At 34.1% G+C, this 24,732-nt stretch overlaps 1 protein-coding gene across 1 annotated transcript in view; it reads right to left on the bottom strand.

Annotated features, from left to right (window-relative positions):
* Positions 1 to 12: 12 nt before the first annotated feature.
* Positions 13 to 24,732, bottom strand: part of RASA1 (RAS p21 protein activator 1) — a 107,590-nt gene continuing 82,870 nt past the window's right edge. Inside the window, exons 12-25 of the mRNA XM_035014795.1 lie at positions 20,647 to 20,734; positions 18,585 to 18,662; positions 16,472 to 16,629; positions 15,915 to 15,991; positions 14,448 to 14,620; positions 13,980 to 14,139; positions 12,693 to 12,835; positions 11,145 to 11,260; positions 10,329 to 10,415; positions 8,030 to 8,097; positions 6,443 to 6,531; positions 4,615 to 4,692; positions 2,142 to 2,276; positions 13 to 1,094 (exon numbers count right to left, since the gene is read on the bottom strand). Of these exons, the coding sequence (XP_034870686.1) occupies positions 1,011 to 1,094; positions 2,142 to 2,276; positions 4,615 to 4,692; positions 6,443 to 6,531; positions 8,030 to 8,097; positions 10,329 to 10,415; positions 11,145 to 11,260; positions 12,693 to 12,835; positions 13,980 to 14,139; positions 14,448 to 14,620; positions 15,915 to 15,991; positions 16,472 to 16,629; positions 18,585 to 18,662; positions 20,647 to 20,734 (1,534 nt within the window). The 3' untranslated portion in view covers positions 13 to 1,010. The remainder of the gene's footprint in view (positions 1,095 to 2,141; positions 2,277 to 4,614; positions 4,693 to 6,442; positions 6,532 to 8,029; positions 8,098 to 10,328; positions 10,416 to 11,144; positions 11,261 to 12,692; positions 12,836 to 13,979; positions 14,140 to 14,447; positions 14,621 to 15,914; positions 15,992 to 16,471; positions 16,630 to 18,584; positions 18,663 to 20,646; positions 20,735 to 24,732) is intronic.

The following is a 24,732-nucleotide window of genomic DNA, read 5'->3' as shown; positions in this document are numbered from 1 at the left end:
AGTAATCAATTATTCAAGATATCCCTTGGCTTTATTTTAACTTAAACCTTTGTGAATACCTCACAAAAATACATATACAGAAGCAAATAAAACTATACAAACTAAATATGCAGCAGATAGAACAAGTAGTCAGAAGTTCAAAGATGGATAGCTGTGTAAAAAAAAAATCAATTTGGAAATGAGTACTTTCAACAAAAGCATTCCAGATATTTTTAGACACATAAAATAAATTGGTAATCTATAGAATGGGTAACATGCATTGATCAGTACAACGACCAATAATATTTATTGAATTCATACTATTTACTGTTGTAAACATTTAACGAAAGCATCATGAGATCTAAATACAGTCTTTGACAATTCCAACAAAATAAGTGGTATGTTTAAAAAATAAAGCTGATGAGCAATAGATCCATTCTATATATTTTCTTTCAACAGTTCCAGCAAGAGAAATAGCACAGTATTTTTAAAAAGTATACAGCAAAGATTGTTCCTATTATAGTGGCAGACTCTGGAAACTGTAAATACAAATAGTCATTGAACAGTCAAACGGTCATATTCCTAATCAGGAGGAAGTTACAGTCAGCAATCCAGTTATACTCAATTGTCAACAGAATCCTTTTTCTTGTCAGTTGATTCCATAGTTCTTTTTCCAAGACAGCAAAACTTTGGCAATTGGATGTATTGAAAATATACTTTGCAAGTTCAAGGTTTAGTCAGTCATAACATTTTGTTGTGTGAAACGTGATCTGTACACCAAGGCTCAGTCAGAAGTTGGTAAAGATTGATTCCATATGTGGAAAAAGTGCAAATTTCCTGCACAGATAGCTTACAAAGCTGCTGGCACATTTACTCACCAGCAGAATCTTGGATTTTGTTTGCATAGCTCACACATCACTGGAATGTGGAAAGGTGTGCTATTTTTTGGCAAGAGCAAAGGAGACATTATACTGATATGAATTACCGTGTTGGGCATGCTGAATCCAAGCAGGACACCTGGGCGAAGGCTGCTACCTGACATCGTTAGTTTTTGTATACTGGTTTTGTTTTTGTTGAAGCAGTTCTGTTATAGCCAGAAGCTTTTTCAGTACATGCTAAACAAGGAGAAAGTTATGAAAATAATTAATAAATGAATGAAAGTTTGGTCAGAAACTTCAGGAACCCTGGATTTTGTAAAAAGCCACATCAATTCAAAGGAATTCATAAAATACTATTAACCATTGTACTCAAAGCATAAAATTGTGAACGTTTCTATTCAGTCCTTGACTCAGCATTTTTGGTCAAGATACAATTTTTGTACACTAAATAGTATTTCATTTATTTGCCATTTCCGTATCTACTTATAGCCCCGTAAGGTCACTGAAGAGCAATCAGCTTGCAGCCCAGTGAACACTATCAAGTATCATGGAAGAAATAGGACTACACTGGGCCTAAAATTAATTAGGCCAAATTCTCCAATAAGAATTTTATTTTTAATTTAAGGCAAATCATCATAAACTCAGTCCCAGTGTAGCTGGAAGGCATTACATATACCGTGGACATGTAAGTAGGCCAGTGGCACATACTCTGCCTAAGCTGCTAAAGAAGTGATTAAAGTGATTGGAAGCTTAATGAGCCAGAAGGTTATCTAAACTTGAGGGTTTTAGAATCTCTGGTTGAAGAAAACTCAGAATCCATAAACACAATGCTTTAATTTTCATCTCTTCTACAAGGCCCTTGCCACATGGTTGGCCAGTACAGTGACCGTATTCAGGAGAAGCTTATCAGAAATGACAGTTTTCAAGGCCACACTCCAGAATCTCTGAATCTGGAGTTTGCAAGTCACTTGGCCATGTGCTGCGTACATCAGATAAGCCACATCACTACTGACTTCATAATTCAGTTGCCATTTTCACACATCACTGAAGTGTGTAACACCACCGTTTTTTCAGTGTGCAGTGTCAAACATACATAATTTCAGTCTGGGTCCATTATTTCTCTGCCGAGATCTTTGGGGAGGAGGATTCAGATTCTTAAAAATATAACTGATAAAATAACAATGTTGACCATAATTCAGCTAGTTACCTCTCAGAGTCTCATGCTGACAGTCTGCTTAAGTGCTAATCAAACATCACTGTTAATGAAGGCCGGCAAAAACCTACCTGCTGCGCACCACGTTCATTGCTGAGCGTTCGCAGTTCATCTGAATGGGCCACACAAATCTCATGCAGTGCTGCTAAATCACGGGACAGGTCAGTTCTAGAATGCTCTGTAGTGTCCGGAAGTTCAGGTACATTCTTTAAGAGAATAAAACCACATTTAGAAATACAATCTTTATACTCACTTCTGAAAATATCCTAATTGCTTATAGCAAACAGAATTCTTAGCATAATCTCTTAAATTTCTCTTAAGAGTCTAAGATGCTATGTATCATTCAGTGCTATTTATTTCTGGTAAAACAAAGGTTCTGTGACCTCTCAGTATTCACATCAAATCCAGGTTCCAATTTTCTAACAAAGCATGGCAGAATACTGTACAGTATTACTACTACTCTAAATAAGTGGGCTTCCTAAATTCTTAAGAGTTTTGGGTTTTTTTGATCTGGCACATAGACCAAAAAAAGAAAAAACAAAACAGTGTAACTGCTAATCTGGATTAAATGCAAGCTAAACTTAAAATTCTTCCACTCTCTCAGATGCAGTTTCATTATTTAGCTGCTACAGTTTGTCCAAATTTATCAGTATACATAAAAGTTACACTATGGAAATGTGAGGAGAACCTGTCAGGCTTATAATTATCTGTGGACTATGTCCAAAACGCTTGGTAATGTGTGGAAATGATCAGTGTTAATTATGGTATCTTCAGGTAAGGTTCATTAAATAAACTTTGTACTTTATTAGCAGTAAACACTAATATTAGTTTGAGCCTCAGAATAAAATTCAGCATGGACTCAGACTGCTGGTAGTGTTGAATAAATCTACTCTTCTCCCTAATGGTGAGAATTAATTTGCTGTACATTCCTAAAACCTGCAAAACACTCAGTTTTCTATGGTATGAACAAACACCTGAAATATAGTTCATTCTTGTTAATTAACTCAGTTATCTATTCATGCAGTGAATGAAGGATTATAGAGATAAAAGACTATATAGTATTTGCCTTCAGAGAACTTGTAATCTCTCTAGAAGACAGAGGTAAACTGATCATAGCAACACAGGTATCAAAGATAGGTTTAGTGCTCATCAAAGCCCTTCTGAAGGAGGTATTTGAAGCGAGTCTTGAAAGAAGGATTTGATTTATACAGGTGGTAAAGGAATACAAGAACATGAAGAGGCAGGAAGAGTAGTAGAATACTGGGAATTCTAAGCAGTTTTAAAGACTACATTGCGAAGCATAACTAGGAAAGTGATAAGAAAGCTGGACTGTAGATAGCCATGACTATGGAAAATAAATGGGAGTCCTAACCATGAATCTGAAGAATCTAAAAACCTAGAAATAATAGCTTAAGTTAAAGCTCGGTAGCTTTAAATATTGGATGATTTTCACAGTTCTTTAAATAATACTATAGAAAAATTTTTTTCAATCGCTGACCCAACTGTGTTTTTTTGGTGGTAAATATTTTTATCTCCTAAACGTCCCTGAGTTCATATATAAGAAACATGGACATCTAGCATTTGCCCCTGTATTTCTCACTTTTATTCTAAGTATGGACCTATGTTGTAAATAACTTCCTTCACAATGGTTTTTATCCCTGAGGTAGCAAAGTAGGGGCCCTCAGGAAGTGCTGGTTAGTTTCACTGCACACTGGTGTGGTTGTGGTTTTAACTGGATCTGAATACATTAAGGCAGAACATGGGCACCTCAGTCTCCTACCCTAGCATTCCCTAATGCCATACACCTGGCTAAACTGGTAACCTTTTTGATAAACCTTTGTTTTTATATATGAACTGAATTAGTAATATATTTTAAATTAACCCATTATCTGTAAATCTACAGCAAGAAAATTCAACTTTCCCTAAGATCCTGTATTTCTTAGTAATTTTTTTTATTTATATATACAATTTCTATTAATTTTATAATCACAATTTATTTGTAAAGGCCCAAACCTCGGTAGTCCCACTCAATGAAGTACAATACTAAATCCGTGTATTTTATTCCTAGTAAAGCCCCAAGAACACGCTCTAGTCCATTTACTTATTTAACCTGGTCAGATCTGGGTCATCTACCTTGTTTCAAGTCCCATACACTAGCAGCTAAGTAAAAGCAGCAACAGCTGAAAGGATAATGAAAAACAAGACAGAAACTAAAAAATAACACAAGAAGTACAAAAGCCACAATAGTGAGTACTTGGTATAAACCATTTAGCGTAAGAATAAATGTTTATAATCAATTTGTTTAGGAAGGTAGACAAAAATAGGCATTTTTTTTTTTTTCTTAAGTTGAGCCCAGTGCGGGGCCTGAATTCACGAGCCTGAGATCAAGAGTCAAGGAGGCTTAACCAACTGAGCCACCCAGGTGCCCATTTTTTTTGTTTTGTTTTAAAGTTCTGGATAAAAATCTAAGTTGTTGCTTAAATGAGCTAACTCTCAGCTATATTAAATTTAGGTCTCAAAGTACTTGAAAAATTATATACATACCCCAAGTTCATCTAAAAACATGATCATACGGTGTTTGTTACTTTTGATAAATGGATTGACACCTTCCATATACGGCTCCTAAAAGTATAAAAACAAAACATTTACCATATGCATCAAAAACAAACACCAATAACCACCACATATGTAGCAAGGATTCTTATAAATCTAATTATGTCCATCAGTAGTAATGCATGTTCACAAGAATTAATTTAATCATATAATTTTCCTTCTAATAAAAGCAGACAGCTATACCGAAGAACTGGAATATTTTCATGAAAGAGTAAAATTCTGGATGAAAAGAAAACCCAGAGCACTAACCATGAGTGGTTGAAAATCCATAAATAACTTGACTCCCCAAAAACATTACTGATAACCTACTGTTGACCAGAAGCCTTACTGATAACAAACAGTCGAATGACACATATTTTGTATGTTACATGTATTCTATTCTGTATTATTACAATAGAGTACGCTAGAGAAAAGAAATTATTAAAATCATAGGAGAAAATACATTTACAACAGTGTAAAAACCATGAGTAAGTGGACCCGTGCAGTTTGAACCTGTGTGTCAAGGGTCAGCTGTAATTCATTCAAAAATAAACATGGGCCCAACCCAGAGGTTAGAATCTAGCAGAAAATATAATTAAAATACGGTATGCTAAAGACTGCAACAGGAATACGTATTTCTCACAACCTGCCTCACTATTCAGATAATTCAAAAGCTAAGCCATACTATACTTATAAACTGCTCTTCATACTAAAATATTAAGCCTATTTAAAAATGTGCTATGTTGTAAAACAGAAAATGTTTAGTATTAACACAAGCTCTTCTAAAGTCAATAAATAAAAGATGACAAAAACCTCATCAATCAATTCCAAAGAAACAGACACAAAAAATCAAAGAAACATTATGCCTAGCAGGCTGGCAAAAATTAAACAAAATAATACTCACTGAGTTTTGGCAAGGCTCTGGGAAGCAAGAGTCTTATTTAGGAATTTTCCTCCAAATTAGTTTAAGGAGATAACTGGGCAATTTTGAAAGGGAATGTATATAGATACTTGTTATAGCAGTATTTATTAACAGTGATAAGTTGGCAGCCATCTAAATGTTGAGTAGAAGAGTACTTAACAGCTACATGATGACATAATAATTGTTAAGAATAATAAAATAGTTACGTTTCCAGGCAAGAAGTTTGTTCAATATTGACAAAATCAGGCAACACGGTACGATCACTACCAGAATATTAACAATCCTTATTGTTAGGCAGTGGGATCACATATGGGTGTTTTAAGAACTTGTCCAAGTTATTTACAGCAAATGTTTATGGTGAAATAAATAATAAAACAGACTCGAGTACATTTAAAAATATTCTTGCTAATTTTTATATTTAAGAGTAGGAGAATTTGATGGGGTGCCTGGGTGGCTCAGTTGGTTAAGCGACTGCCTTCGGCTCAGGTCACGATCCTGGAGTCCCTGGATCAAGTCCCGGATCAGTCTCCCTGATCAGCGGAGAGTCTGCTGCTCCCTCTGACCCCTCCCCCCTCTCATGCTCTCTCTCTCTAATAAATAAAATCTTTAAAAAAAAAAAAAAAGTACAATTTGAGTATGTTGGAAATAGAAAATACAGTTTTCTATACTCGCTAAAACACTGGTTTTAAAAATTTCATTAAAATTTAAAAATTTTTAAAAGACACACATACCAACAAAAAATATAACTATAAAATAGTTTATGAAATAGACACTACTGAAAACTTTATAATATTCTATGGTTTTATCATCTCAAGGTTTCGTTCATAAGCGACATTTAAAGTATCAAAATGTTTTTACCTTAGCTCCAAATTCCACAAGATTTGCTAAGTTCTGCACAGATTTAGCCACTAATATCAGTGTTCTTGCAGCAATAGGAGACGGGGAATCTGTAAGAGAGAACTGGGCTCAGGTAAAGCAGTTTAAAGTTAGCACTTTACTGCTAAAACTACTGACATTCTTAGAAATGGTATGACCTGTATAATTCAAGAAAACTTGAGTTAAAGGGGGAAAGTTCAATACACTTATCAATACTTCTAGTTTGTGAAAAGGGTGCTGCTGCAAGACTCAGCAATTCTCAACTGGTTGATATTTCACAATACCTTAAAGCTTTATCTTTATTGCTAAAAAGACTGTCAATCCACACACCTGCTTCATGACAGTTCACAAAGCTAATTTCAACCCCCTCAGGTTAGTAGTTTGCAATCTGAGCAATTCCCTACTCCCAACCTCCAATGACTACAAAAAATCACTTTAAAGTGATTAAGTCTGGGGCTTATGCTTTATATTGAGGGGAAAAAAAAAACAATTTAATAGAATATTATAGAATAAAATAGAATAAAGATTGGTCAGGAAACAGTTCCCTATAGAATATGCATAGTAGGGTGTAAATGAAAATCATATGCAGCTATTACATATTTAACAGTAAAAATGTATAGGTAAGTCTGTCTGACTGCCTAATTTTAGACAGTACTCTGTGTATCTTAAGCTGCTGAACTGTAAATGAGTACTGCCTAGTGGTTCGGAGGCCAACATTCAGATAAACAAATCTCTGCAGAATTCTAAACCCTTAATTCTTAATAGAACCATAGATTTAACCATTTTGGTACCAATAGAAGATAATGACAGAGATGTGATGACTATAACTATATATAATAAGGTAAAAAGATTTAGTCTAAAGTACTTTTAAATACAACTTTGACCTTCTAATTATTAAAAGAAAAATGGTTCAGGTTCCTTCTGTTAATGGCTCATTATTACATGTGTAGTCACAAATATCACTGTTCTTTCTTTAAAAGATGCCTATGACATCTGAAAGTCCTTGCATAATTTATGGACATATGGGCAATAAGTAAAACCAAATCTGGTTTGTTGGAGTTTAAACTGGCCAATTAACATTATCTAACTGGTGACAACCCTCTCCATCTCTAATGGCCCACAGTTAAGTATTCACAGAGCACCTACTGCCAACTGTAGTTATCATTTTAATTTGATCTTAAAATACAACTTGCAGTGGTAGTGACAGGGTCTAGCCTGGGCTAAAAGCACACAGAAACCTCTACCGAACTGAAAAAGCCAGGCTGTAGACTGAAAAAAGTCATCATAATGAGACTCTGAGACACAGGTAGGGATGGGGGAAAAGTGGTATGTGTCTAATCATGCACCTCAGGCTTCAGATACTAGATGGAAAGAAAAGCAGCAAAATAGAAAGAGAAGGTAAAGTAGCAAAAGGAAGGAAGAAGAAAAAGGTGCTTTGGAATGTTTTATATCAAGTCTTAGAACTGGATAATAAAAAATCAGATGTAAAAGAAAAAAATAACCTTACCAAATAATACCAAATTTTTTTCTAATTTAATTCCAAAACTTTATCGAAAGCTGATTGATTACCTGAGATGATATTAAACATCCGTGGATTCAGGATGGCAGGACAGATAAGTCGAAGAAAAACAAAACCACTGAATAGGAGGGAAATTTTTTTTTTTAGAAAACTACACATAAAAATAATAAACAAAAATTTTACTACTTGTAGAACCATGAACTTTGAACTGATGTAAAGAAGCCCAAACACAGCTTCAAGAAAATAGTAAGCTAAAGTATCTTACTTTAAGAACATGTATCTCCTTCGTACGCTACTTGCTTTTCCCAAATTTGGAATTTTCAGTTTATTTGGGGAAGATTTAAATTATATCTGTAACATTTACGGTCTTGGCAACTCTTTATTCTAATATACTCATTTCGAGGACGCCGTAGCCTTAGGAACACTAAGAATTTCTGAAATACTATAGGAGTATAAAAAAACCTTTTTATAGAGACACAGGCCTGTATGGTCCTAAAACTCACATTCTCTCATTCCTTAAATAGCCCAATAAAGTCTGTTATAAATCAAGTTGATCATACTGATTTTGCTGATGAATCCTAAAAATAAGAATCCATTCTACTAGAGAAAAGTGACTTCTTGATAAATGAAAATGTATACAATTGAATGCTATAAAGATTTTATGGCAAAAAAGAAAAGACCTCACCTTTCACCTTCTCCATTACAGAGATGATAAACCAACTTTTATCATTTACTTTCCAACCTAATGATGGTTTACTACTTTTTGGACTCTTAGAAAATGATTGTTACTTCTCATATAGCATTTATTGCAATCATAATACACAATTATCAGCTCTTTAAATATCTCTTTTAAACTAATCTGTGAAGAATCTTGCATAAATTTTGCTTGAAAACATCTTGATACATGTTTGAATCTGAAATATAACCTACCAACACTTAATCATGAAAGAATTTCAGTATGCAAATCTACTTTCTGTGAATTTTTAGAAGTGATTTTAAATTTAAAAGGCACAGTAGGTACCTAACACATATATTTAAAAGCTTACTAGTAGGGAAAGAAATCATCACCTTGGGCATAAATGCCCCTTAAAAAGCCTGTAGTGTCAGACAATTCACACAGCAGAAATTCCTGCTGTGTTTGATTAACAGTTATACTCATTGGAAACAGTTTACAGAGGCTTTAATTTACATCACACACAAAACTGCTTTCTGAAACTTAGGCTGCTAATTCTAATTCCTCTCAGTCACTACTAAAGCAAAGAAATATAGAATCTACAGTTCTTTAATACTTATGTTCTATCATTACTAACCAAGAGAAATTTTATCTACAAAAAGAGTAGAAGCCTCTTTCCAAAACTTAGGTTGCAGGCAGGATTGACACACATTTTTCACAACTAATTGTATGGTATTAGTGTCTTTAGTTGTTGTCTAACTTTTTTTAATGGGATATAACATGACTGGCAGTATGTATTCTACATAAAATATTATTAGTAGACCACTATATTCTCTGATGCTTTTGCACTGAATTTCCAGTTGTCTTCAGCACGTTGGGGTGTATTTTAACAAAAGCCTACAAAAGTGTTAGAGATCTGACTGGATCTTAGAAGGTTGGCCTTTAGTTCTGCCTTAGCACAACCTTTCTATATAACCTTAAGCAAACAATTTTAACCTCTACAGATCTGCTTCCTCATTGGAAAAGTAAGTTACAACAGTGATAATGAAGGTACCTGTATACAAGGTACAACATTCTGTGACTTGCCAAAGCAATTCCTCCTAATTACTGCACAGCGAGCACACTGAAACCCAGCTTCAGAACTAGAGGCTCTGGCTGGAGATTAGCCCAGAGTCCCAGACTGCTACAAATCCATCACTCAGTCAATTATTGCTCTTCCTTCTTAGCAGCACATCAATTCCGCTTTCACTCCTCCCACTCTCCCCCCCTTCGCTCTTCTTTCTCTCTCTGTATGGATGTATATGCATATATGCACGTAGGTAATGTATTGTGTATATGAAGAGTACTATATAAAGTTAGCTACCGATTTTGCTGGCTATGTAACTTTTAACCTCATTCTTTCTATAAGATAAAAATTCCCAATAGTTAACTGATTATACATGAGTGCTCCGGTTTTTAGGAAACACACAAGGTAGATAAATATCTCTTAGTAAACTTCCAAAAAAAATACGGTAAAGTTAACATTTAGTAGCCATCTGAGTAGAAAATACTCAACAGGGTTCTGACGTAAAAGTCTTGAATTATATACTGTTACTCTTCACATTTTCACAGTTACCCACTTGACTCTCAGTGCACGCTATCCACAGTGATTTAACAAGTGGACTGATGAGCCTTACCTAACAACTCTTGTTCTCATGGTGGTATTTGTGGGCCACTTGTGCTGGACAGATTTCTGTAAACACCCATAAATATATCTCAGTGTCCTGCCAAAACAACACAATCATCTCAATACATAAAGCAAGAGAAAATGCTGATCTCGTTGCAGCCAAAAGCTTAATTTGCCAAATACACATTTTAATGCAACTGGCTCTGACCCCCAAAAAAGTACTCTGCTACAAGCAGTGAAGGACACATTTGGCATGAGATAAGAAAAACAAACAGTTTTCATCATCAATTCATTTAGTCAGTTCTTTACATTTACTTTGGTAGAAATCTTACCATTTTTACAATGCTTCTGTATTAATGAAAAATAAGAAGAAAAAGTACTGGAATGAGGATACAAAGGAAATACTAAGCTCAGATTCCAGGGAGATGGATTTTGACTTATGATAACTTCTACCCGAATAAGTGAGTTCACTTAAACTAAAAGCTGTTAAGCAGGTACTAACTGTCTGGTATACATTTAACCAAGATATTTATGATCTCCTCAAATCTGAGATTATAAGTCTCTATTCATTACCCAAGTTACTGTATAAACCAGACATGTTAGCCTGTGTAAAAACATAATTTAGTATTTATTTTAATGTAAATATTATACCACTGTGGTTTCTTCAAGTCACTCTTTTGCCTTAAATAAAATTCACTTTGGAAGATTGAAAAACCCTTTTGCAGAGTAAAATTAGGACAGTGGAAAAGCTTACACATTTTAGAAATACAAATTTTTCAAAATGCAGATACACAATTTCTTGTCACATTAAAATTTCACCACTTACGGTGGAAGTATTTCTGAAGCCATGAATATTTTCTCCACAAGCTCTGAAAGTATGTTCAATAGGTGTGCTAAATTAGTGTTCACATCTTCATTTTTTTCTAACTTTGATGGACTTAACTAAGAGAAGGAATAAATTAACATAAATGCATCTTGGCAATGATAAATGCAAATTAATCAAGGTTATCAAACAGTTGTTTTCAAGGTTCTCTTTTTCCATTTTTCAATCTGTTTTAGTCTTGGGGGTAGATATAAATGGGAATTTTTAAGTAGTTTGCTCTATGGAACTCATTTACCATTAATTTCCAATTACTCAACTGTACAATAAGCAGTGATTATTCAGCACATTTCATTTGCTCTGGGATTAATACCAGTGTTAACTTAAGCTCTCTTTTATTCATTTACCATGCTCTACCATAGATTTTTACAGCCACAGAAAATGGATTAGACTTTGTTTTTAAAATAGAAGACAAAAATCCAGCTTTAATGATCACATATACACAAATATAACAAATATACTAGGAGTATTTAAATGAGAATAATGGTCACCATGTATTATAAAATCTATCTTTAATTGTATTTATCTGAAAAAAAAAAAAAACCCACTGATTAAAATAGAAAGGCTTTTCTGAATGCTGTAGACAGAATAATGAACCTTTCTCAAAGTTCACTGAACCTCGAAATCTAAGAATTCTGATCTAGAATCAGTGGAGTAGATTCATCTGTGTAAGTCTGAATTCTCTAGCCTGATCTAGTACCCACAGACTCTCTGCAGACTTGCTTGGTTTCTGTATTCTTTTCAGTTAGGCCAACTATGGCATTACCCCAGGTTTTCAACACTAAATTCTCAATTTCTTCCCTTTAGGTTAATTAGTAAAAACTGACAACTGTAATGCAAAATTAACATTTGACAGCTCCCAGTGTACATATCAAAAGCAATTCCTTGTTTTATTAATTTTGTATCAGATCTAAAAAATGTATTTCATATCTTCCTTCTGTAGTTGCTCTACCTTCAAAATAAAATGAGAGAAGAGCCATGTGAGATTCCACTCTTTCTCTTAATGGTTTATTATGAATTTACACTGAAACCTTAATAATCCTAAAAGGATGTTTTTATTTGCTCTTGAATGGATTATGTTGTACTTTTTTACCCCCAAAACCTTCAAGATACCCCTGGCTATTATCAGGAAGTGCTTCATAGACTGTAACTTGGTTATACAACCAAAGTCTCTAACAAAAACTTCAATTTATGTTATGTACACTTTCTGAAAGCAGCATACCGTATCATTATCATAACATTAGTACAGTAGGATAAATGAGAAAGTACTTTCATTAATTTCTGGTGCAATTTGAGGTTTTTAATCTCAAAGTACATCTTTTTTTAAAAAGTCTATTTTGTCTAACATTTTTCTAAATGTATTACAAAACGTGTAAATGCCCTAATGAATAATTTTAGAAAGCTAATATACTTTCCTTATAATGTAATTAGCTATAAAGCATCACCTATTAAAATATGTTCCTTGCTGAAATACTTAAAACATGAAATTCGTACCTCGCAAGACTGCTTGCTTTCCATTATCTTTAAAATAGAGTCTTTCAAAGCATGATGAACAAATTGTGTAGCAGTGGCTTTCATATACTGCTCCATCAAGGTGCTTGCAAGTGTTGTAGCTCGAAATAGAGTAGTGGCTTCATCTACATAAATATTTATATTAAAAGATTATTTATATAAAGGATTGTACTAATGTGAAACCAGATTAGAAACTAAATGAATTCATTTTTCCCTCAACCATTACAGCCATTTAAGTATGCTTATTTGCATGCAGCACTGAAGTATTGATTATAAATGACATCCTATATTTCTATAAACTTATCTCTTCAAAGATCTTTATTCATTAGATCAACAGGAGGTGTTGACACTGGCATATTCATAAGAAAAAACAAAGGCTTAAAATGGTTATATGACTTGTTAAGACCAAAGAGCCAGTGAGTGCCAAAAATAAGATCAGAATTCAGCTTTGCTATCCACTGAGCCCACACTTTGGAAATTCTGAGTTAATTTCCAAATAAGAATATAATGTAGTGGTATAAATCATGGGGATCATTCTGTAATGTATAAAAATACCAAATCACTGTGATACATACCTGAAACTAATAGCATATTGTATATCAATTATACGTCCAATTTTTTTAAATGCAGAAAATGAAAAAAAAATAAAAACCACCACCACCACAAAATCCCAGTATAAATTATTACCTTAAAAAATGGCTATTAATGACCTAAAAAACACAAATATTGCCAAAAAAAGACAATCTCAGTATAACATCTGGACCATCACTTTACCTTTCCTGACAAATCCATGTCTTTTACATTTTCTCTGATTAGGAGGAAATAGTTTTAGCTTTTATAGTTTATTGGGGAACCTAGAAGCAAGCACTGTTACTAAGCCAAAGTGCTAGCTGGAAAGGGGTTAACTGTGACAAATTTGTAAACTGTTACAAAACACTGTGTGTCCAGCTCAATTGCCTGGGAACTACCTATCTATAAAAGGTAGCTGTCACCTAACTTTTGTGCAATGAATTAGTAAAATAGAATATGGTAGGTACACCAAACTATTCTTAATAATCAAGCACTATGAGCCATTGATAGGGATAAAGAAGTCAGTTTCTTATGGCTTCTAATGGAGTAATTTACCATGACAGAAACTGCCAAATGTTAGTCAGCACAAGGATCAGAACTGACATCCCACCTTTAATTTTTAATGAAGGAAAAACAGAGTAACCTAATTTGCAAGATTTTTTTTTTTTAAAGTATCACACCAAGACATTGATACTTTACCTTCCATGCTTATTTCTCTGTCATTTAGTGTACATAACAACAACGATTCAAGCTTTTCATGAAGAAAAATCTTTAGTAGGATGCTAGCCAGTAGTGTTCGGTCCTGTCCACATACATGTGATAAAGCATAGACTACATGAAGCTCCTTTTGCAGTATAAGCTAAAAATGACATCAAGAAAGATTACTGAAAGTACACAGCATTAATCATTCTCAATGAGATGAACAGGAATTCTCTTATGTTCTTCTATTTAGAAATATGTTCTATTGAATACATTTATTAAAAATAGAATGAGTTTATAGCCTACATATTTATACTCTCTTAAGACCAACATCATACTACTGCAAGGCTTTTCAACCTTCTACGCCCACCACTGGTGCATTAAGCTATGACATTACTGTGTTTAACTTAATAGATCTTTTGTTTAATGTTAATTCCATCAAAAATAGACTGGTAAATAACTTAATACCTCTTTAAATTCACTGTACTCTTCTTCTGGCATGATTTTTTCCATAGAATATCGTGCTCGGACACGCAGAGATCCTGGTTCAATACCTTTTAATGGTATATGGGAGCTGAGCAAAAACCATTCATCTGTGGCATGCCCTTTCTGTAACCGGCTCAACTGGCAGCGCATAAATACTTTGATAGAAAAACATCAAATGATTACTGTCTAAAAAGAATACACTATAATTCGTCATACCAGTAAATTTTCCTGACATTTTGTCTTCTCTATAATGTTAAAAGCTTTAAAGGAGTTTTCAGTAGTAACACAAATTCAATACTTGATACACTTGATACTTCATTCATTTACTCAATGCCTATTTTGTGCCAGAGTGTGGTAGGCAGGGACATGGGATACAGACGTGATTAAGACATGGTCTCTGACTTGCATGGAGGTCACAGTAAGGCAAGAAATCAATCATGGTACAGTGTGGTAAGTGCTGTTAACAGTGGTTAATGCTACCCAAGTACAGAGAAATAATATGTAATTCAGCCCGTGGAAAAATCCATTCCAAACAGGTAATCCTTAAGCTGACATTTAACAGGATGTGGAGGTGTAGCTAAGTAGAAAGGCAGAGAAAAAGAAAGAGAGCACAGTCCAAAGAAGGTATGGCGGGCACTTTTAAAATCCACGGATTGCTTAAGAGCTCTAAGAAGGCTGGTATATCTAGAGAGAGGATACACCAAAGATGCGCTATGAAAGCAACAGGGTGGAGGAGTGGATCAGGAAAGGGCCTTTCTTCTGTATTTACGATGGGTTTGGATTTTATCTTAAAAGTAATGGGGAACCACTAAAAAAATGTCAAACATTTAAATAGTACAGAAATGACAGAATATTTTGTAAGGAAAATTCAGGCTTTGATCTATCTTAATGCATTTCACTTCTTTCCCTAAGCCTTTTAAGAAGGTATTAACCTAATTCACTCTGATGTGAACTGCTAAATCCCACTGCCACCTTTTTCAGCAACAGGCTGGGAGAAGGTGTGCTACTGAGAACAAGAACGGAAAAGGTTCACCAGAAATGAATAAACAGTGGACTAATTTAAAGAAAAAGTTTTAATAGAGTGCTTTTATCCACTTATATAAAACTATACAAAAACAGGAAAAACCTAAAAAGTACAAAAAAGGGATAGTGGAAGCACCACAGAAAGATGGCCACTTTTACTGTTCTCTTGTTCCTGTCCACTGGGGAGGGAAGGGGAGATGAAAGATACTTTAATATCAAGGGCTTAAGTTTACAGTATGTAAAATTTTGCCATTTTGGTCTTTTTTCTTATTAAAGAAACTCTTCCTCACCAATCAAAACTTTTAGAAGTACAAAAAAACTATGTCAAATTATACTATTTGAACTTTTTTTAGACATTTCACTATGAATTTAAAAAAATATACAAAACATGTTTTACTTCACAAAGAAATTTCTGTATCAACTTACAGATATCAGGATCTTTGCTTTTCTTTGTTTTATTACTAAGAGTTATCTCAAATCTGTTGATGTCAGGAGGAAGATCACTAGAGGAGCAAAAAGAAAAAGAATTAACAAAATATCCTAGCATCAAATTCTAATTCTTTTATTTCTAGGATCAAATAAGTCCCTTATTTCTGCCACTAAACAATCTGAAGATGCATGCTGGACTCAAAACGTGTTATTAGTTGGAATACAGGAATATAGACAAGCAAATCATACTTTTCCTACTATCTTCAACCTCCTCAAGTAAATCCTGGAAACCGTTGTAAACATTTTGTATGTGTGTCTTAGTAAATGTTTTTGAACCTGTCAGTAACACTAACTCCTATTAATAACTAGATGAAAAACCAAGGACATAGCATTTCACTAATAAAAGCAGGGGGAAAAAATGTAAGTACTTCTAAAATGCCTGGACTCGGCACCTTGTTCTGGTAGTTTAGAGACAGAGACAAAAAAAGAGAGAGAGAGAAACATGCACTAGGATAAAAGAAAAAAATTTAATGTAATGATAAAATAAGACTTACTCGAAGACAAACTCTTCTGACCATACAGGGTTTTGCCCTTCCCTTGCATGAGTTTTTGCTACCTGGACGCTATTCAGGTAGATGTTACAATATGGATTCGTAAAATGTTTTACAGGGAGTTTATGGGCTTCTTCAATGTGTAAAACAAGACTGCTGACCTAAAGAAAACACAAAAATTGTTTCCTCAGATTTCAAGAATTATGCATTAGGTTTCAAAAGCAATTACTATTTAAGAAATAAAAAACCCAAAACTGACTTATTTTTCCCCTTTCTTAAGACATTATGACCTGTAATTATATTTTCCTTTTTATGTGACATATAAAATACAACATTCAAGCATTTAAAATAATTCTTTCCAAAAAAAATGCAGTTCCTCCAATTACATTCTTGTAGCAATTTAATGAAATGCACCATTTTTACTAAAAAAGAGTTCAGCGAAAATGGAAATAGAGAAGAGGATTTTTCATTTTAACGTAAGTAAAAAACTGTCCCCACCCAAATCAAAATCCTGTAGGTTATATAAAGCTCATCTGGAAGCTTTATCTATAAACGTCCACAGCTAGAAAATATTTTTACAACACTGATTCTGCCTTCTCATTTTACAGAAAAAGATACAAATCCAAAGAAGCTAGGTTATTTGTCAGTTTTGATGCCAAAACTTAGATCATTCACTTTCTAGCATCAGGTTCTCTTTCCCTCTTGCCTCATACTACTTGTGTGGCGTAGGACAAGTCAGCCTCTCTGACCCTCACCTCCTCAGATATAAAATTAGGATAAAGTCTACACTGCAAGTTGTTGTAAAGATTCGAAATAATACATGTAAAAGCACACAGGAGAGTACCTGCAAAAGGGCTCAAGAGATGTTAGCTATGATTTTATGAAATCATTTTTTTATTCTGTTGTATTACAGCTAAAAATGATAACTTCATAGCTAAAGTTTCACACAAGACAATCTGCAAAAACTAAGTCTGATTTTTTATAGCTTACAAAATGTTTAAATATGACCTGAAAACATAACAATTATGTATATAATTAAATGTCCTTGAGGAAAGGGTTAGACTTTTGGTTATAGGAAATATAACTTACCGTCATCTAAATATTAACCACTTATCGACTTAAAATAGAACAATATATTAAATTCACAAAGCTTATTGGAAATTTCCATGAATAAAATAAGAATCACTTTGGTCAATAAATACTGTACTAAATGTTCCTCAAAACTCCAAGAATATTAAAATTACTTAACTTTTTCCAACTATCTAGGGATAACAATACAGATTTTAAAAAAAAGCAAAGATATGGAGGGTATATTGACTTTACATACCTAGAAAGAAAGAGAAAGCCCAGCTTAACTCTATGAAATGAACATGTATGACATGTTAAGGTTCAAATAAGAACCTACATAACAGTTACATAATAGACTTCAAAGCAATTACTAGAAAGTGAAAAACTGAAAAGTTTATTTGGATTAATACTTAAAGTCAGATGATCTTTTCAATAATTACCTTTAGTTGTACTTATTTGAAATAGGCCAAAATAATTCTTTCAAGAAAAAAACAAATGAAAGCGCCTAACAGAATGGTTTCTGTTGTTGATGGTTTGGTACTGTTATTTTAAGTAGAAGAAAAAAAATCCTTGGTATGTTTTCAAAAGATGGCATTATGGACTTCAGTACCCAACAGGTATATAAAGAACATTCTTTTTCATAAATATTTCTCCTGCTATTGAACCAAGTGGAAGCATGGCTTTAAAATGCCTGAAAAGATAAACTTAAGAACTCAGAAGTGCTATTCCTTATGTTCCACATATGAGTGAAACCATATGATAACTTTCTCTGCTTGACTTATTTCACTTAGCATAATCCCCTCCAGTTCCACCCATGTCGATGCAAATGGTGGATATTCACTCCTTCTGATGGCTGAGTAATATTCCATTGTATATATGTACAAAAACTAATGATGTACTATATGTTGGCTAAATGAACATAATATAATTAATTAAAAAAAAAAAAAACTCAGAAGTGTTTGAAATGTAGCCCAAAACAGTTCTGATGGAAATAAAGAGCAAAGTAATAAAGCGAAACGTGACAACATCAAAGAAAATTAAATTTCACCTGACGCAGGCGTTTATTAGATGTCCCTGGGCTACTTTTCCGTAAATTGCAAAATGCCTGCAGACCTTTCATCCAGTCCTACAAAAAGTAACAGCATGTCAAAGAAATATACAATAGTTTATTCAGTTTCCAATCATCAGGGTTTTTTTTTTTTTTTTCTCCAAATTCAGCAGTTCTTTCCTGCTCCAGACTGCCATTTCTATACTCCGAGTATGCTGCACTTTAATACACTGGGGGCTCCATAAAATAAAGCAATGACCAAAACAATTATAATCATCCTTAAAATTGTATTTCTGTTGAATCCCTAAATTAATGTTTAAGTATGCCATGAGGGACCATTAATTAGCCAAAAAGTAAAATCCACGTGAAGTTATTAAGCAGTTCTATTTTGTGAAAGGAGGACTGACTGCAAAACCAACTGATCACGTGATGACTGACTTGATGACTAGCAACTAATCTTACCTTAGACCATGATATAGGTAGAAATGTGTAAGGGGATCTGGGTTATCTGTAAGCCTTTCAAACATAACATTAGATTCAAAACAATTTTTAGGCTAATATTAAATTGAAGCTGTATTTTTAAATGTTTATCTAGTGGTCTGGAGAAAGGAGAGAACAATCTTAGGTTTATCAAAAATAAATCTAATCTTTGGCTTACTTATTTCCACAAAGCTTTGCACTACTGCTTTACTCAGTTATGTCTTTAGCTTGTTCACTATTTCAGTCTGAACTCTGAATGTTTAGAGGACATCTTTACAGAACAAATTAAGACCTAATCAATTACCATAGCTTTTAGAAGGAGAAGAGAGTAACCACAGATCCCAAAGGCTACCAAAGTAACAAAACTGGAAATACCAATGGTATTTTGGACTTTAAGTGGTATATGGAAATAAAGAATATGTAAAGTTTATATATAAATACAACAAAAAAATGTTCTATTTATATTGAAATGTCATCAAAGTATATAACACATCTTTATTTACAAAGAGGGAACCTGATGAAGTAATTGGAGGACAGGAAACTGAAGTTTAAATTTCTTTCCTAACTCAATTTCTAGCATTAAAAATATATACATATATATATATGTTATCTAAATGTTTTGAACTCTACTTTTTCATCTAAATACTAGGTATAATACCCACAAAACAAGGTTTTTTGTGTGTTATATGTTAATATATATTTGAAATGTTTTACAAAGATTTGAAACATGACATTCAATTGTGAACCATAAAACTTAATGTGGCTCATTCATCAATTCTAGAGTCTAAGATATTTTCATAATTTATGATTCAGGGACATATGCCAGGATCCAGTTTTAAGAGCTTCTGCCTCATATCCAGAGTTGGCAAATTATCTTCTATTTACAACAAAGTTGTTTTCTTTGACCTCTTAACCACCTTCAGATTCTTCCCGTAGAGTATAAGCAGAAGAAGTATCACTGTATTTGTACCAGTAAACACCCCTGAAATATTATGGTTCAAAGAAATCAAAGTATTTTTAAAAAGAGTTTTTGGAAAACATTCTCTCGTCACAGCAATGCTTAAAATTTAATAAAAGTTTTAAGAAGGGCATTGCACATGGATCAATGCCTAGTGCTGAAAGTAGATATCACATGAAGACTTAGAGAAAAATAGAAAATTCCTAAAATACTTTTATTTTTGATGACTGAACTTCTATTTTTAGACATGAAGCTCAACCAGTAAAGAGTAACAATGCTTGTTAGCAAAACTAACTGGCTTACCTTTCAATTGTACTGAGAATCTCTATAACCCTTCTGCAGAGAGGATTTTAAATGAGCATTCTCAGTTGGACTCAACATCATACAGTATTTAAAGGTCAGTTTAAAATGGAGTTTTCATTCCTAATAGCCCTTCACTGACTTTTTTCCTGCATTTGTTTCAAAAAAAATTTTACACACCAGGGTTCTCATTCCTTGAAATAAAAAGATGATTAGATTTCACTCTTCCTTTTTATTACTTTATCATATATGCAACAGTTTCTTAGTTAAAAAGAAAACGAGCTAAATAAAGGTTTGCAATAGTTGAGAAAACAATTAACTTACCTCTGCTTGTTCTGGAGTTTCTCCTGCAAAGTAAAAAATGTAATGTTCTTCACTAAAGTGCTGAACCACTATCTGAAAACAGTTTGGCCTTTAAAATATAAACAGAAAAGTTATTAGGAAGCTTAACAAAAAGCACTAAAACACACCAACTTAAAAAAAAATCACAACATATAATTATATAATGTATATCAATTGACATTAATTCTCAATTTAGAGAACCAATACTCCATTGTCCAGATCATTACTGAAAAGAAAACATCAGCTGCATATATTCTAAAAAACTTTTTGTCAGCACCCCTGGAATTTTATCAATCCTTCAAAGTTTAAAAATGTTTTAAGCTGGAACTAAATATAGCTAATCTAAACACTTTTTAAAGCAAAATGTTACTAAACTCATTACTTCATAATAATATATATTATACATTTATAAGTGCTAGAAAAAGACTAGACAGGTTCTTAGACCAAAAATGTTCTTAGTGGTTATCTCTCACAGGTAGACTGTGGGTGATTTTTTAAAATCTATTTTTATCTATTTTCAATTTTTTAAATTTTTTTTACAACTGACCATTTTTCCTCATCTTTTAAAATGGAAACATCATCTGCTCACACATATGCCTGTTCTGATGATTAAATAACCCAACAGTGATATACAGTACATATTCGTTCTTGTCCTCCAATAGTATGCACCATACTAGAATTCATTTGACATGGAAGTACATTAGTAGTTTACACCTTTTTTCGAAGATGTGTTGTATTTCCAACCAGACTTGAAAATGATTATAAAATGTTTAATAAGGGCCACCCCAATGTTAGCAGCAATGTCCACAATAGCCAAACTGTGGAAGGAGCCGAGATACCCTTCAACAGATGAATGGATAAAGAAGATGTGGTACATACATACAATGGAATTAAATTACTCAGTCATCAGAAAGGATGAATACCCACCATTTGCATTGATAATGGATGAAAATGGGGGGGATTATGCTAAGTGAAATACGTCAAGCAGAGAAAGACAATTATCATATGATTTCACCCATACATAGAACATAAGGAGTAGCACAGAGGACCATAGGGAAAAGGGAGGGAAAACTGAAGGGGAAGAAATCAGAGAGGGAGACGAACCATGAGAGACTCTGGACTCCAGAAAACAACCTGAGGGTTTCAGAAGGGAGGGGGGTGAGAAGATGGGGTAACCGGGTAATGGGTGTTAAGGGGTGCACGTGTTGTGATGAGCACTGGGTGTTATGCGCAACTAATGAATTGTTGAACACTACATCAAAAACTAATGATGCTGGCTAACTGAACATAATAAAAAATAAATAAATAAGGGCTGGGGCACCTGGGTGGCTCAGCTAGTTGAGCGTCTGCCTTCGGCTCAGGTCATGATCCCAGAGTCCCAGGATCGAGTCCCACATGGGGCTCCCAGCTCAGCAGGGAGTCTGCTTCCCCCTCTGCCCTTCATCCTGCTTGTGCTCTCTCTCTCTCAAATAAATAAAATCTTTAATGAATGAATGAAAGAAAGAAAGAAAGAAAGAAAGAAAAAGAAAGAAAGAAAGAAAGAAAGAAAGAAAGAAAGAAAGAAAGACCTTCATGTTTTTGAAACTCAAAACTCAATAAATGTTTTTCCTATTTCTTGCATTAATCAGATTAGATCTTTTACTTCAGTGTTAGGAGGCTACAGCAAAATACCCAGAGTACAAGCTTAATATTTATTTAAAAACCATCCTATCATGCTTTGAGAATGCTATAAAATAATACAAGTACAAATTGGAAATTTCAGCTTCTGAAAGTGGATTGAATCAGACTGGCCTTCCTGGCTCCATGAAATATAAATAAAACAAAAAACAACTGTTCAAAATCACGGGTGAACAACCAGAGCAACTAAGACTTGAGAGGCCAAGATCATAGTGAGGAGAGCCTGAAATTCTCCACAGCTTTTCCTTTCAAATGCATTTGCCAATTCCTAAACTGCACAGGGCAAGAAGCTGAGAAGCCTAGCAGAAGGAAGCAGCATCTAAGAGGCCCAGAAACTAACCACATTCAGCAGTTTCATACTGCTAGGAGAGACAAATGACTTTAAGGCCTTTAAAAGAGAAGACTTTCATCTGAAAACCCTACCCATGCCTTCAAAATAAGGGCAAACCAGAAAATAGAACAGCCTTCACCAATACCTCCATTTGATCCCTGAGGGGACTTATCTGGCAGAAGAACAGTCCTTTCTGGAGGCAATAACATTATCCATAGCTTCTACAGTTTTTCATATACAATGTCCACCATTCAGTCAAACATAAGTAGATATCACAGGAATCATGATCAAACGACTGAAAAGCCAATCTAAGAAAACAGATGAAGGGGAAAGACCTACATATAATCCAGATATTGTTAGATACAACTTTCAAATAACTAATTAAAAGGTTTAAGAAAATAGGTAACAAAATAGAGAATTTTGCCAGCTAATTACATCTATAAAAGAATCAAATGGAAACTCTAAATTGAAAAATGTAATTAATAAAATTAAGACCTCAAGAAATGCATTTAACTGCAGAAGAGTGTATTAGTGAACTGGAAGACAAATCAGAATATCCAGCCTAGGGCACATGAAGAAAAAAATTATGGAAAACATAGAAAACTATATAATAGACACATAGGACCTAGTAAAAGATACAACATGCTGGGATGCCTGGGTAGCTCAGTTGGTGAAGCATCCAACTCTTGATTTCGGCTCAGGTTATATCAAGCCCTGTGTCATGCTCTGCTCTCAGTGGGGAATCTGCTTGAGATTCTCTCTCTCTCCCTCTCCTTCTGTCCCTACCCTCTCTCTCTCTCTAAATAAATCTTTAAAAAAGATATAACATGTAACATGAATCATAGAAGATGAAAGAAAATGTGGCAGAAGAACTGTTTAAAGAGATAGTAACCAAGACTTTTCTAAAACTCACAAAAGACATCAGGCATCAAACTGAAGAAGCTCTGAGAAGGTAGCAGGAGGGGAAGAATGAAGGGGGGGAAATCGGAGGGGTAGACAAACCATGAGAGACGATGGACTCTGAAAAACAACCTGAGGGTTCTAGAGGGGAGGGGGGTGGGAGGATGGGTTAGCCTGGTGATGGGTATTGAGGGCGCATTCTGCATGGAGCACTGGGTGTTATGCATAAACAATGAATCATGGAACACTACATCTAAAACTAATGATGTAATGTATGGGGATTAACATAAGAATAAAAAAAATTTAAAACTGAAGAAGCTCTGCAAATATTAGGATAAAGTTTTTTAAAGAAAATTTATAGTAGGCACATTTTTGTTTAACTGCTAAACATCTAAAGAAAAATCTCAAAGCAACCAGAGAAAGATGAAATACTGTACACCTCAAAGAGAAAAAAATATTATCTTTAAAAGAGAAATAATCAGAAACAAAAGAAAAAGATGGAAAGCAGAAAACATTCTTTAAAATGCTGAAAGAAGGGCGCTTGGGTGGCTCAGTCAGTTAAGCATCTGCCTTTGGCTCAGGTCATGATCCCAGGGCCCTGGGATCGAGCCTCGCATCGGGCTCCCTGCTTCACAGGGAGTCTGCTTCTCCCTCTGCCCCTCCCCCTACTCATTCCCTTAGTCTCTTGCTCTCCCTCATAAATAAATATATATATAAATAAATAAATCTCTGAAACACCGAAAGAAAGTAACTGTCAACCTAAAATTTAATATCCAGCAAAAACACTGTTCCTAAATGAAAATAAATACTGCCACAATGAAAGATTCAGCCTATGAAAAGGTACAAACATTCCTACATAAATATTCACTATGGTACTCTATCACTGAAATGTCTTTCAACTTGTGCTTCTGAAATGATTATATTTAAAGTAAAGCATTATTAAAAGTTAGAAGTTTAATATAAAGAAAGAAAGAAATTAGAGCGACCTCTTAATACTGAAAATAATCTGGAAAAATTGCATAGCTGTGCAGCTAAAGCCATTCAGGAAAACAGGCAAATGAGCAATGCTATCCAAACGTTGCTGCACCATGCCAGAGAGCAAGCACGCCATTCACCTCTGTTGCAAGGAGCTGTTGTTAACTTTCACATTACATTTCATT

The sequence above is a fragment of the Mirounga leonina genome, unplaced genomic scaffold (genome assembly GCF_011800145.1).
Source record: "Mirounga leonina isolate KUSES-001 unplaced genomic scaffold, KU_Mleo_1.0 Mir_168, whole genome shotgun sequence".
Lineage (NCBI taxonomy): Eukaryota > Metazoa > Chordata > Mammalia > Carnivora > Phocidae > Mirounga > Mirounga leonina.
This window is presented reverse-complemented; position numbering and strand designations above follow the sequence as displayed.